At 40.2% G+C, this 14,176-nt stretch overlaps 1 protein-coding gene across 2 annotated transcripts in view; it reads right to left on the bottom strand.

Annotated features, from left to right (window-relative positions):
* Window positions 1–1,934: 1,934 nt before the first annotated feature.
* Window positions 1,935–14,176, bottom strand: part of si:dkey-199f5.8 (beta-1,4-galactosyltransferase 3) — a 41,831-nt gene continuing 29,589 nt past the window's right edge. For both annotated transcript variants that reach the window (XM_034697742.1, XM_034697743.1), the window contains exons 3-7: window positions 11,586–11,821; window positions 8,762–8,949; window positions 6,984–7,106; window positions 6,426–6,530; window positions 1,935–5,119 (exon numbers count right to left, since the gene is read on the bottom strand). In XM_034697742.1, the coding sequence (XP_034553633.1) occupies window positions 4,846–5,119; window positions 6,426–6,530; window positions 6,984–7,106; window positions 8,762–8,949; window positions 11,586–11,821 (926 nt within the window). In that variant the 3' untranslated portion in view covers window positions 1,935–4,845. The remainder of the gene's footprint in view (window positions 5,120–6,425; window positions 6,531–6,983; window positions 7,107–8,761; window positions 8,950–11,585; window positions 11,822–14,176) is intronic.

Genomic DNA, 14,176 nt, shown 5'->3' with positions numbered 1-14,176 from the left:
TGTTTCAGTTGCAGAGCTGGATTTATGTTTATGATAGATAGATAGATAGATAGACAGATAGATAGATAGATAGATAGATAGATAGATAGATAGATAGATAGATAGATAGATAGATAGATAGATAGATAGATAGATAGATAGATAGATAGATAGATAGATAGACAGGTGTTTTAAGGGGTTTGAATGGAAATAGTTAATACTGATCAATCAATCTTTATTTGTATAGTGCATAATCAAAACAAACGTTATCTCAATATCTCTATGTTTTACAAACATAGGAGGTCTAGACCACTCTATTTCAAATTATGAGACCCAACACCAAGGCCCACCTCAATCCACCATGATCATTGCACCTCGCAATTCCTTTTAAACTTCATTTTAACAGCCAGAAACCTCAAGCAGAACCAGACTCATGTTAGACAGCCATCTACCTCGACCGAGTTGGGTCTGGAAAGAGGGAGCAGTGAGAGTGATGAGACGAGTAGTAGAAGCTGTTGCTGCTGGAGTCCAGCACGTCCATAGCAGGAGGACATCTACGGCAGCTCAGAGGGACCCACGAGACAATGGAGCTCAGGTACTCAAGAAAGGTCTATGGTTAGTAACTTTAATGGGACAGGCAGAGTTAAAGTAAGTGGTGAGGGGGTTGGGGGGAAGGGGGCGAGATAGGATCCCAGTGTGTCAGTGCGCCAGTTCCCCCAGCAGTCTAGGCCTATAGCAGGATAACTAAGAGCTGGTCAAAGCCTGAGCCAGCTCTAACTATAAGCTTTATCACAGTATTTTTATTTAGAATTTTTAGATTAGATTCTAGGTCTCTATATTTATTGTCCTTACGGTCTTGTTGTGTCCTTACTGTCTTGTTGTGTCCTTACTGTCTTGTTGTGTCTTTACCGTCTTGTTGTGTCCTTTATCTTGTGTCCTTACTGTCTTGTCATGTCCTTACTGTCTTGTGTCCTTTATCTTGTTGTGTCCTTAATCTTGTGTCCTTACTGTCTTGTTGTGTCCTTACCGTCTTGTTGTGTCCTTACCGTCTTGTTGTGTCCTTACTGTCTTGTTGTGTCCTTTATCTTGTTGTGTCCTTACTGTCTTGTTGTGTCCTTTATCTTGTTGTGTCCTTACTGCCTTGTTGTGTCCTTTATCTTGTTGTGTCCTTACCGTCTTGTTGTGTCCTTTATCTTGTTTTGTCCTTACTGTCTTGTCGTGTCCTTACGGTCTTGTTGTGTCCTTACTGTCTTGTTGTGTCCTTACCGTCTTGTTGTGTCCTTACCCTCTTTTGTCCTTACTGTCTTGTCGTATCCTTACGGCCTTGTTGTGTCCTTACTGTCTTGTCGTGTCCTTACGGTCTCGTTGTGTCCTTACTGTCTTGTTGTCCTTTATCTCGTTGTGTCCTTACTGTCTTGTTGTGTCCTTACTGTCTTGTCGTGTCCTTACTGTCTTGTCGTGTCCTTACTTTATTGTGTCCTTACTGTCTTGTTGTGTCCTTTATCTTGTTGTGTCCTTACTGTCTTGTTGTGTCCCTACCGTCTTGTTGTGTCCTTACCGTCTTGTTGTGTCCTTACTGTCTTGTTGTGTCCTTACTGTCTTGTGTCCTTTATCTTGTTGTGTCCTTACTGTCTCGTTGTGTCCTTACTGTCTTGTTGTGTCCTTACTGTCTTGTCGTGTCCTTACTTTCTTATTGTGTTCTTACTGTCTTGTCGTGTCCTTACTGTCTTGTTGTCAAGTACGAGTGTTCAAATCACCACGTTAAATTCCCTGTGTGTGTGAGCTCACTTGGCAATAAAGCTTTCTTGATTCTTGATTCTTGCTGATTCTGATTATTTTCTGTGTTGGTGTCTTAAAGAGTTGAAGTGTTACTGAATGGGCCTGCAGAACTGACATTGCATGTCACTGAATCTTGAATCAATGATATAAAAAGACAATAAAAGGAGAAGAGAACGCTTGTTTCAGATAATCAGTTTATTAATAATGAATTTAAGGCCACTCTGGACTGTGCAGAATTCATAAAGAGAGCAGACATTACTCACTAAGTCACATCGCCCCCTGGTTGCTTCAGTTCTACCCTGTGGGGGCTGCTTCCTATTGCTGCGGAGCTTTTCAACATCAGAATGGAGTCAAAGTGAACATAAAATAGTGAGTGACACTGTAAATGACGGAGACTGGACATTGTGACGTTGGCATATAAGCTTCCTTCGTACATTTTGATTAAAAAAATGCAACTCTTCTGCTTCAACTCCACACAGCAGAATGAAACTACGATGACAAGTCACAACAACAGTTTCCAGTTCACAACGCAAACACTGCAGCATGCTTCATGTTTCCTGGGCGAGCTTTGATATGTATAATCTCCAGGTTGTGCTCATTACATTCCCTTACTAATAGGTTCTTTGCCATGCATACTAAGTCTGATATGAAGGTTTTATCAGGTAAATACTAGTATTGTGTGTCTCTAAGGCCATAGGATTTGAATATGGATTTACATCAAAATGATGATACAGTATATATAAGTCATTTAAAAAAAATAAAAATCACAGGCAGTCGCTCTCTGAGCTCCACTCGTCCTTTTCAGGAGAAAATGAGACACTGAAATAAAAATAAGTGGTAGTAGACTTTAAAAAAAAAAAAACATTCTTGTCCCTTTACTAAAAACTGTGCTGTGAATACACGATGGTTTCAGAGAAGCTACAGATTCTGATAGAGGGAACAAACACCAGGACCATGAAGATACAGAAATATAATGACAATGGGGCACACAGTTCACACACACTCGCATACATTACTTATCCATCATCATCATCATCATCATCATCATCACAGCTGTCTGTGCAGTCGTCTTTGGTTTCAGTCTGTTCACCTGTCGGTACACTCACAGGGTAAAGGGACTAGTTTTTCTCTTCCTGCGTAAACAATCAAATCTGTCAGCGAGCAGAGACGCTAAGAGCAAGGGAGGAGGGCTGACATGCAGTATGCGGGCAGTAGTGGAGAAAGAACACAGCAGAACCGGATTGTTCACAGAAACACCACGGAGAAACTGGGTCGAAGGGGATTACTCTGAATGATGATATGTTTCTATGAAGGATGAAAACAGACTGAGCTGACTTAATGTTTGCTAAATTATCTGAAACACTCCTCCTGATCATGGAAGAATATCCCACAACATCTGTCATCAGTTTTGAGTGTTTTCAATAAGCACTAAAGTGGCGACTTTGTCAGACGTATTGATGAATCAAGAATTTGGGAATAAACTATCCTTAGTGATTTCCAAGAGTGCAAAGTAACATCTTTAAGGAACCCAAAGAATCCTTATTTACTTCAATAACTGACTCAAAAAAAAGCAGAAAAACCTTGATTGTTAAGAAGCTGGAACCAGGAATTATTGAAAATGATTTAAACAGTTGAAGCTCTATCAGAGAGATCTCAAAACGTTCTTAAAAGGAGGGAAAATGTTGTCTTTTACTGCGCTGAAGTTAAGGATGTAAAGTCCCCTCGTGATGACAACCAGCAAATAACCCCCCCAATTTGTCCTGTTGTGCTTTTGACCCAAGCTTCCGACCAAACCGGTTTGTCAACATGGATACATTTAGCTACGTGAAGCAGCTGTTTTTAAACTGCTCCTGGTCCTGGACTGACCTGATGTAGAAGTTACTCCTCTTTTGTGCAGAACAAAATGCTTCGTCATGTTCTCTCCCCTGGTTGAGGAAAAGAGATGTGAAAAATACAACAGAAAGGCTGTTATGAGGATTAACTGCATATATGATGTTGAGGGAGCAAGCCAGCACTCTTGATGGACAGATTTACATAGGAAATATATATATATATATATAGCACGTTGCACTCAATATATTCTATTAAAAAAATAGTTAGCAAGACAAGACTCCATTTTGATGTGAATCCTAAGCTCATGTGAAGGCAGAGGGCTGACCAGTGTCACCAAGACCTGCTCTGTTTGATAAAGGCAAAAGCACTCAAAGAAGAAATTCAAATCAAACGTTGGAGACATGTGATACGCTGAGAGCTGAATGCTACACACAGGAGCTGTACCTCGGCCTCAGGACTGAAATGTTTCACCCTGTCCTCATTCATACTCGACAGGACAAGAGGCCAACGTATGTTTAGCTTCATAAACAGGAAGTTTAGTCTATCTTTTTTTTTACACTAAACAGATATATATATATATCAGCATCTCTGTGTCGGAAGCCTTTTAAAACAGGACCCCAGGTTTTTTCAGACAGATAGGATATGTGCTCTATTATTAGAAGCAGTGATAATATCAACAGTTATACACAAATCTGTCAAATTCCTTCACTCTTTGTAGCAGCTTCACACACTCCGGAAACAAAAAAAATCCTCCTTCACTCGTGGATTCATTGGCGCTCAGAAAAAGAAAAAAAGAACTACATTGTGGCACAGTGTGACCGCTGGAAACTGCAGATACCACCCCATCAAAATCAACGACGTAAAGTACGAGTGAAGAGACAAACAAACAAAAAAGACAAGATTCTAAGGCATCACAAGGTTTAAGCAGCGACCACGGCGCTGTAGATATATAAACTCATAGAGTCCAACTTTTACCCTTCACTCTTCACTGTGGCTCCCCGGAAGAAAAAGAAGTGATGTAACAGGAACTGAGGTGGAGAGCCGTCACCTAAGGGTCAAAGGATTCAAGTCTTTTGTTTTTATTCCTTTTTTTTGATTTAATCAATCGAATGAGTGCACAAACGTCTGCACTCAGCACAATGTCGATTCCCCCAGAAAAACTGTCAGAAAAGCCGAAAACGAACCAAAAGAAGAAAGAAAGAAAACGACAGGCCACTGAGAAATACCATCCACCCACAAAAACTGGAGCGTGATTCACTCAGGGCGGGTTATTTCTTTAAGGGGGCCCTCTTTGAGTTTGGTTGGGTTTTTCGTCTTGACTTCAGCAGGTACTTTGACCTCAGGTTTGCCTTCAGCCTTGGCAGGTGGAGGATGCGTCGGGGGAGGGCGGTGCAGGCCGGCCTCCGTGCCGATGTTGACAGTGATGTTGGTGTAGAGAGGCAGGTATTGCCGTGAGATTGTCTCGTATTCAGCTGTGTTCATCCCGTCCATCTTCCAGGTGGTGCGAGTCTTTGCCAGCATGTTGAACCTTTACACAAAACACAGAGACAGAGCGGCGAATATCAAAGGCTGCGTTCATTTCACCAAGTGAGCATGATGTGAGAAAATATGCAATGTGTGATCACATCCATCAAGATTGCATATCTTCCAGGATGAGGACTGCATTTCCCATGAGCACCATCACCCACTGCCGTAAATGTGACCCTTGCCTAGCGAGTATTGTGGAAGCAAATTAATGAATCCAGATCTTCTTTTAAACACTACTTTTCTCCCAGACAATTCAAATTTTCAATCTATTCTATTTTATTGCTGCCATTATTATCTTTATGTACAGCACTTTGTGTTACAATATTGTTTATGAATGTGTTATTTTTGTTCTTTACAGAACCACGCGTATGTGAGTCCCATGTTCGCACTGTTGCAATACAGAATAAATCTTTGAAAGAGAGACGTTTCTGCATCAGTGTTCTAATACAGGGGTTCCAAAACTTTTCAGCCCGGGACCCCGACAATATAGGTGCCAAAGACTTGTGACCCCCACTGTCCCTCAAAGTGGTTAAATGTTGCTTCATACTACTTCAAAATAAGTTTACCTACATGCACATGTGGCTGTGTTTCCTGTGATGCTGTCAATTAACCTGCTGATACTAATCCTTTTGTTAATTCACTGTTAACTAACCCTAACTCTAACTTCAGTCATCTGGCAACAAAGAAAGGCAGAAAACTAATGAAATTTACTGTTTTGCAGGGTTTTATTTAAAATGTAACCACTATTTGTGTCGATATTTTACAATAATGGGGAAAATAAGCTAATTTAGATCACTTAAAAAAAAAAAAATCTGGAAGACATCTTGCGACCCCCCATTGGTGTCTCGCGACCCCCAAAGGGGTCCCAACCCACACTTTGGGAACCCCTGTTCTAATAGACAACCCTGCAGCGAAGTGTAATAAAGAAATCCGGAACCCTATACAGTCCTACAAACCTCCATAACAATATGCGTGTGTATGTATATGTCGATATATATTTTCTTGGTTGATGAATCCCTCAGTGATTGTTTTGTTTTGTTTTGATTTGTGATTTTTCCATGGCTCCTATGTTGTGACGGGAACAAAATAATAGAGACCAAAATAAACCTAACCTAATAACAATGACATCATCATTTGTTGTGCAGCCAAACATTTTACTTCTATTGAAAAATAAAAACTTCAGGAACAGTTTCATTTCAGCACTGCAGACTTTTATCAATCTCAACACATTTTTGAGTCTGCCCTGAAGCTACGTTCAGATCTGCCACAAGCCTCCAGAATGAAACCAAACACATCAGCTGGTTTACCTCTTTGGGTTCACATCGTTGCCTTTGTCCAGCTTGTGTTTAATCATCTTGTAACGGCCGACCTTCAGCGACGGGCGAGTGATGTACATCCCCGCAAGAGACACTCTGAGAGGAGGGGAAAAAGTCAATGAGCCTTCAAGTACTGGAGGATCACAAACAACAAAACATCAGATCTTGAATCGGTAAAAGATTTCTCATATGGTGAATTTGTTTTTTTAAATACATCTTAATCAGACCCACAGAAGTCAACATACTTATTTTCATTATTTCCTGTATTCAGACCGTCTATCATGTGGACTCTAACACTACTTTGTTCAAGTCATTGGCCATTATGTCTAAAATATGTCCTCTTTCAGTCGTTCTGTATGAAGTGAATGCAGCTGCAGGTTGCACTGATGCCCAGGGGAGATTTCCCCGCAGGACAAAGAGGACATTTTCGTCTGAATGGATCTGTTTAGTCATTGATCAGTACCAATCATCCCCCAGGCTGAGCTTCTGTGTGACTGGCTGCAGATTTCCAGAGTCAAACCTCTCATCCTATGGCTCAGCTTTTCTTACCTGACTCCGATGTCGTCGTCTTCTCCGCCCCAGCCCCAGTAGTTGTTGGGAAAACCGTTCATTTTGAGGTAGTGCAGTGGCGTCAGAGCTGACACTCCTCCAAAATACATTTTGTATGGAAGCCTGGAAGGGGTTAAAGATCACAGACACACTGATGTCAGTATTTCAAATAAGTGACACAAAAAGAGTCCAAGAGTCCACAGAAGTTTCAACAGGCTCAAATTATGTCCAGGTGTACTTAATACTCAGATGTATTATATCGTTAACTCTTATTTAATTTAGTATTTATTTAACTTATGCATACAGGAATTGTATTCTTGTTTCTTTCTCAATGCTACTCCATAAACTTCTCTGGGGATTTTTTGTGACTGTCTGATTTGATTTGAATCTACTCTATTGCTGCCTCGTTGTAAGTGAGGGCTTTCCCTCATTGTGTCTTCAGATGATTAAAACCTCTTATGACCATAATTATATTCAGGCTGCCTGGATTTATTTTGATTTTATGGCTGTAGAGTTGTCAAAAAACGTGCAATGAGTGAGTGATTCTGCCCCTTTTTCCAAGATAACCTCAACTTTCAGTATCTGGCAGTTATTCAAAATTATTGAAGTTAAGGTGTTAACTTAAATTCGGGAGCAGGATCACGCCTAAACCACAACCTCAATCACCTGACAAGCCTACTTGAACGTAGCCAGCCTACTCAAACTGCTTGTCCGTGATTCTTCAACCCACCCTCCCTCACCTTACTCTACTGCACTTAACCTTATTCCTTATCCTCTCCTACTCAACTTGTACTCGCTTCTTCTGTGCCCTTGTCCACTTCCAGGTACAACCTGGGTCAAGATCAGCTCCGGCAGGATAATGCTGAGACGGAAACCCCATCTTGAGTCTCCTTCCGCTGGGCACACCACGCACAACTAATTCATTAAATGTTCAAACTTATATCCTTGTGTGGCGTGGTCCTTGCTAGTGATTGTGTGTTTATGACACTATAATAACAGTTAATAACAGTCGTACTTCGGAAGTCCTAGAGGCTACAGTAATGACAACTATATGGGCGCAAAGGTCTATTTCTCCGCTTTCTGGTGTTTCTTTGAATTTTCTAGATATCTTAAATGGTTCAGGAGTTACGGTTTTGAGAAGTACGCATGTCAAATAATCCTGTCCACTGCGACGGTTTGGGAACAAGAGGGTTAAATATAAGAAATGCTGATGTGTCAGAGGTCAGTTTATTACCATTTACTGGGTAGTTATTGAGCGTCTTAGCAGCTATAAATTCAGTTCACACGGCCAAAGCCAGTGAGTGAGATCATGCAAACTTGAAAAAAATCGCCTTTGACTGGTTCAGAGTCAGCATTGTGCTAAAGCAGCTCATTTTGTGTGAAGTGTAAAATGTAAAGTCTAACATGAGTCTGGTTCTGCCTGAGGTTTCTGCCTGTTAAAAGGAAGTTTTTCCTCACCACTGTAACTAGCTAAATACTGCGATGTGCAATGCTCATGATGGATTAAGGTGGGGTCAGACTGAGTCTTACCCTGTCTTGAAGTTGTGTCTCTGTTCATAATTTAACATAGAGTGGTCTAGACCTCCTATGTTTGTAAAAGCGTCTTGAGATAACGTTTGTTGTGATTTGGCGCTATACAAATAAAGATTGATTGATTGATTGATAAAGGCTTGTTATTACGATCTTTTGTTTTTTCAGATTTGTGTTAAGAATGTCACTTTAAACATATCTTTCAGCTCTTATAATCAATCAGTCTTTGCAGACAAGAAGCGACATACTTGTAACCAAACTTGTCCATGGCGATGGCTGCATGCTTGGGGTTCGAGTCACAGACGTAGGTGTTGCGATCGTCCTCAGGAATGAGGTCCACGTCGTGGAAGAAGAGACAGTCCCAGTCTTCCTCCTTCATGGCTTCTCGAAAACCAACATTCATCAGCTTGGCTCTGTTAAAAGTGTAGTTTCCAGCCTGTGGAGTAAACGCAGACACTTAGTATCAAAATATCCTGTGGGCTACAATGAGCTCAGCTTACACTCAACTTTAAGTATTCAACCAGCCATCAGCCTGTGATCAAGAGAGTTGTAAATGTTGTTATGCTGCTCCACATTGCTGTTAAACAAAAAGAGAAACACTCTGCTAATTAAAGCTAACCACACTGGACAGAAGGTCACCACCTCTCCTCACATTTTCTTTGTTTACCATGAGACTATTATTGTCCTCTTCACACTTTAATGTGCGTCTACACTTGATAGTGTAATTGTCCCCAAGCACTGTTTGTTGTTGTTGAAATGTATTTCTCCTTGAGATGAACCATCTCTCTCTCTTGAGTCCGAGCAAAGTTTCGAGAAAAAACAATCGCAGCTCTGCTCTGATGTGAAACCAAACGTAACTCAAAATTTCAGGAACATTTTTAGCCAAAAGTGGACGAGGTAGTTTGTGACATTGGTGCCAGAAGATCCCTGCAAGATGAGGGAAATTACTAAAATCGAATGCATCTAATCAGAGATGTAAGGATATATCAAAAAATAGATGTAAATAAGGGTGGATTAAAATCGATTCAAGGAAATTTGTATTGCGATTTTATTTTTAAACAGTAGAAGGCGCTATCTGCATTTCACTCTGCTTGTTCAACATCATTAAGTCTCTTATGCTGCTCTCTCGTCACTCGCTGAGTTGATGTTTCAAGTCTGAGGTATGGCAGCATTTTATCTTTCCCTGATATTCCTGAAGAAAAACATGTCAATTCCAAGCCAGGAGCATAAGCTGCACTTTTGTTTATTTAAAGAGATTGACCTTATTTGTTTTAATATTTAATACTTTCATTTGGGAATCGTTCACTTTACATTTCTTTATAATCGTTCTGAAATTTTCCAACAAGGTATTTTTGTGCGGCCGTTTTTAGTTTTTTTTGCAAGTTGCTGAAAAAGTGTGCAGTAGTTTTATTTGAGTTACAACACACCTTAAAAATGAAAAAGGAATACTTTGTTTACAAAGAAATATAAGAGAAAAAATAGATATTGCAACTGTCCATATCTGAGAATTGAAATAAAATAATAGTTATTTTAATTTTGAGTTCAATTCAGTTTTCTTGAAATATGTTAGAGAATCGTGAGTGAATCATATCGTGAACCAAAAATCGGGATTCAAATCCAATCTTGGGTTGAGTTTATCCTTACACCCCTACATCTAATCAATCAACCCATCATCACCAGGGACGCTGAATATCAACGTGAGGGGCAGGCTCATAATCTCAGTGGACGCATGGTCATAGAGTGAAGACTCAGACTACGACATGTGGATTTACTGCAACAGGACAACTGAACAGAATCATGTTTTGGACTCAGTGTCCAGTTTCCTTGTTCTTCTATTGAGTAAAATAAGCATTTAGACGCGGTCAGGTGTCAGCCGGGAGCGCAACTGGGTCAGAATCAGTCCGGCGGCGGAGGACAAAAGCGCTCGTGGAGACCTGTCACTCGGCTGCAGCCCCCAGCTGAGCGTCTCCCCACTGTGACACCTTTAGTCAGCTGATTCTGAAACATGCTTTAAACTTAAAAACACCTCCACTCAGCGAGTGACGAGAGAGCAGCGTAAGAGACTTAATGATGTTGAACAAGGGGAGTATAATGCAGATATTGCCTTCTACTATTTAAAAATAACATCCCAATACAACTTTTGTTGAATCGTTTTTAATCCACCCTTATTTGTATCTATTTTTTACCGTCTTGCAATATATCCTTACATCCCTAATCATCACACTTTAGAAGCATGACTTCACCTCCAAGCACTTTTTAGAGCTGTCTTTAATGAAGAGGCGAGAGAAATTGGCATGACTTAAAACTCTGTCGTACGTCATCTGCTTGACAAGATGGTTCTATTCATCTCATTCATACAGTAATAAATCAGGATTAATGGTTTGATTTGCAAAAAGGTAAAATTAAAATGCGTGGATATTCTGCTGTGGTTCTTTTCTATCACTGCAGGGGAAATTACGTCTGAGACAAGGCGCTGTAAACACGTTGTTTTTTAGCTGAAGGAAATTAATTTTTATATCTTTTATACAAAAAAAAAAACCCACAGCATCCTGATTTATAGTATAGAAAAACCTCCAGTTATGACTCACCACTAAATGATATATATAGACTTATTGCTCATCTCTACCACAATGTTGCATCACATTTTCCAGCTTTAATTCTCAGATGTTAATTCCCTGATCCATCCTAAAAAAAGTAACACACTGCCGCATTCATAGCATCCTCGATGAAGCTACAGCGCTGATTATTAGGTGTTCTCCAAGCAGACACAGAAAGTAAGATTTGACATAAACCAAAAACAAGAGGTGTAAGAGATAAAGAGTGAATGAATGAATCCTTACAGCTGCAGCTAAGCAGATTAAACCCTCTAAGCCACCTGAGCATTTTATTCTATCACTTGGACATGAAGAGTTAGTACACTAGAGGGCACTCTTCATCTAGCCTGCAGCATTAGGGACAGTTACACCCTGCATACAGACCAAATTATTTACATCTGAGCTTTAAATATCCAACAGATACATCCCCCCAAAATCTCCCTTTAATCTTCCTCTTTTGTGGCTGTGTGTGTTTCACCTGGTGAATGACGTAAATCCCATACTGCAGCTGCTGTCGCTGCAGAAAAGGATGTAGGTAGTAGAGGAGGAACTTGAGGTGGTGTTCTCTGCTTCTGTGGGGGATGATGATGGCTGTTCGGTGTTTGGCCTCGCAGTTGGGCGGCCTGTAGCGACCTCCGCGCACCACCAGGGGATTTTTCCTCTGAATCTCTCCCAGAGTGAGTCCTGACGGGAAGCTGACGTGGATCGGCCCACCTACAAGCAGAGATTAGTCTGCTGTCATTATCAGTCGAAAACATGGTGTGTTTAATGGAGCACAGGCAAATAATGTGGTGAGTGTATGAGTGCCCCTGATTTGAATGTAAAATCAAGGTGGAGGACATTTTCTGTCAACATGGATTCTTATAGAAAGGTGGATGTTTCATTCATGGAAATGGAACCTGATAGATTACTGCTGTATGTACATCCTGTTCTTCTCACTGGAAATGCAACAGATAAAAAAAAAAGCTTTGTCTGGAACCGCAAAAGTGATGATACACCTGTCAGAATCCCTCTTTACTGTTTCCCCACTGTCACCAATAGAAAGCAGAGAGATTCTAACAAAATTTTAAAAAAAGCAGAACATGTGGTCGACAGAATCGCACCTTCTCCTTCAGAGTTAAACACCATGATGTCAAACTGTAGTGAGACAGGTTGCTTCCACTGTGTGCCGGTGGAGAATAGAAAGTGTTCTTTGTATGATCTGGAGGAGGAGGTGGAAAACGAAGTGCGCTTTTTGTTCTACTGTCCATCTTATCATAACCTTAGATGTCATCTTATCAACACCAAGTGATGAAACACAAAGGTTTCAGTTTGCTCAGTTTGTGTTTGCTCAACACTGAGGACGATGCTTTATGTTTTATTTAGTTTTGGCTCATAACTGACTGCTGATGTTGGCCAGAATCCGCTGCTCTGATAAAACCAGTCCTTTAATTCTACGCACGCAAGTCAGAAGTTATAGCTTAACTAGAAATTAATGTTTTAATTATTTGTGAATCTTTTACTTGATTCCTTTTTCACAATGATGTTCATTAATTTGTTGAGTGTGCTTATACAAGTTGTATAAACCATTCAATTCATAAAAGCAATCCCTTGATTTGTCTTTCACATTCAAAGGATGTTTGAGTGAAGGCCAGATGATTCTAACCTTTAGTGCACACACACCGAGAGCTAACAGTGTAATAAAGGTCAGACTCCATAAATGCTGTAGTGGCAATGTCTGAAGTGTAACAGTGACTTTTACTTACTTTTGGTAATTGCTGGACATGTGCAGTAATTAGGGATGTTCACAATTAATCGAGTATTGATTAATTGATTGTTAAGAACGTACTCGAACACATTTTTTTGTTTCAATTTTATATCACGTGGAACAAACATCATGTGGTCTCATATTCCGTTCAGCTATCAGGGAGGTGTTTTAAGTTTAAAGCATGTTTCGATGTGAATCAGCTGACTAAAGGTGTTGCGCACAGCGGAGTCACTCAGCTGGGGGCTGCGGCTAAAGTCTGAGCTTTCATTTTTATGACTGTTTGTCCGCAGAGATTATGAGCCTTCTCCACACGTTGATATTCAGCGTGTTTAAAGTTTTGAACACCTCAATACGATCCGTAGCTATTCAATACTGTCAGTTATATACATTGTGTCGTCAAGGAAAATTTGATTCAGGGGAAGAAACGCATTTGGAATTGTTTTTTACATGGAAAACGTCAATAATCTATTGTTAACATTTCCAAAGATCAATCATGGAAAATACTTGAAATGTACGTCCCTAGCAGTAATGTAATTGTTCTTTCCTTTTTTCTTTTTCTACTTATGTTGTTGCTCCTATCTTGTTTTGTCTTTGTAGTGTGTTGTAGGTCCATACGGGGTAGGCACCTTTCTGGTGCATGACACAATGAATACACTACCTGCCTAATTAACTCCGGTTTCAGAGTTCAATGACCTCAGTTTTCATGCTGGGGTATTTCTATTTAATATGATTAAATTTAAATAAATGAATATAGAGTGCAAATATTTGATCATTTTACAGTTGTTGTTATTTTTACTCATTTTGAACATCCTAAAAAAAAGAAAACATAAAAGACCTGCCAACACTCCCGATTTAGGAGGGAGTCTACCGCTTTTTAACTTATTCTCCTGAATCCTTACTTCTCTCGACAATCTCCCTATTTCATGTTGATGTCAATCAAATGAGTGTCCCTCAACTTCTTTTCCGAGAAGTCCTCTACTTGAGCCTTATATTCAAACCCCAAAAAATATCCACCCCTCCTCTCCCTGTAGATGGTTTGATCTAAAAGACGCTGCATGAGATCGTTTCTGACAGCAGTTAAACACAGACACACAGGTACTAAAGACAGGTAGATCTGTGACACCGGTAGCTGAAGTGTTCATTAGATGAATTGTTATGAGTTCAAAAAACTTCTGCACTATTTAAAGATTTGATCCATCCCACATTAAAGTGGGTTAGCCCTGTTCTTGCTAGCTAACTTAAGTTGTGACGTGCAGTAACACAACATCCTCTTTAAAGTTCATAAGGAGAGTTTAGAGCTGTGTGAATCTGATGACAGAGTG

This window comes from Notolabrus celidotus, chromosome 12, assembly GCF_009762535.1.
Source record: "Notolabrus celidotus isolate fNotCel1 chromosome 12, fNotCel1.pri, whole genome shotgun sequence".
Taxonomy (NCBI): Eukaryota; Metazoa; Chordata; class Actinopteri; order Labriformes; family Labridae; genus Notolabrus; species Notolabrus celidotus.
The sequence above is the reverse complement of the archived record's forward strand: the minus strand, read 5'-3'. Positions and strand labels throughout refer to the sequence as shown.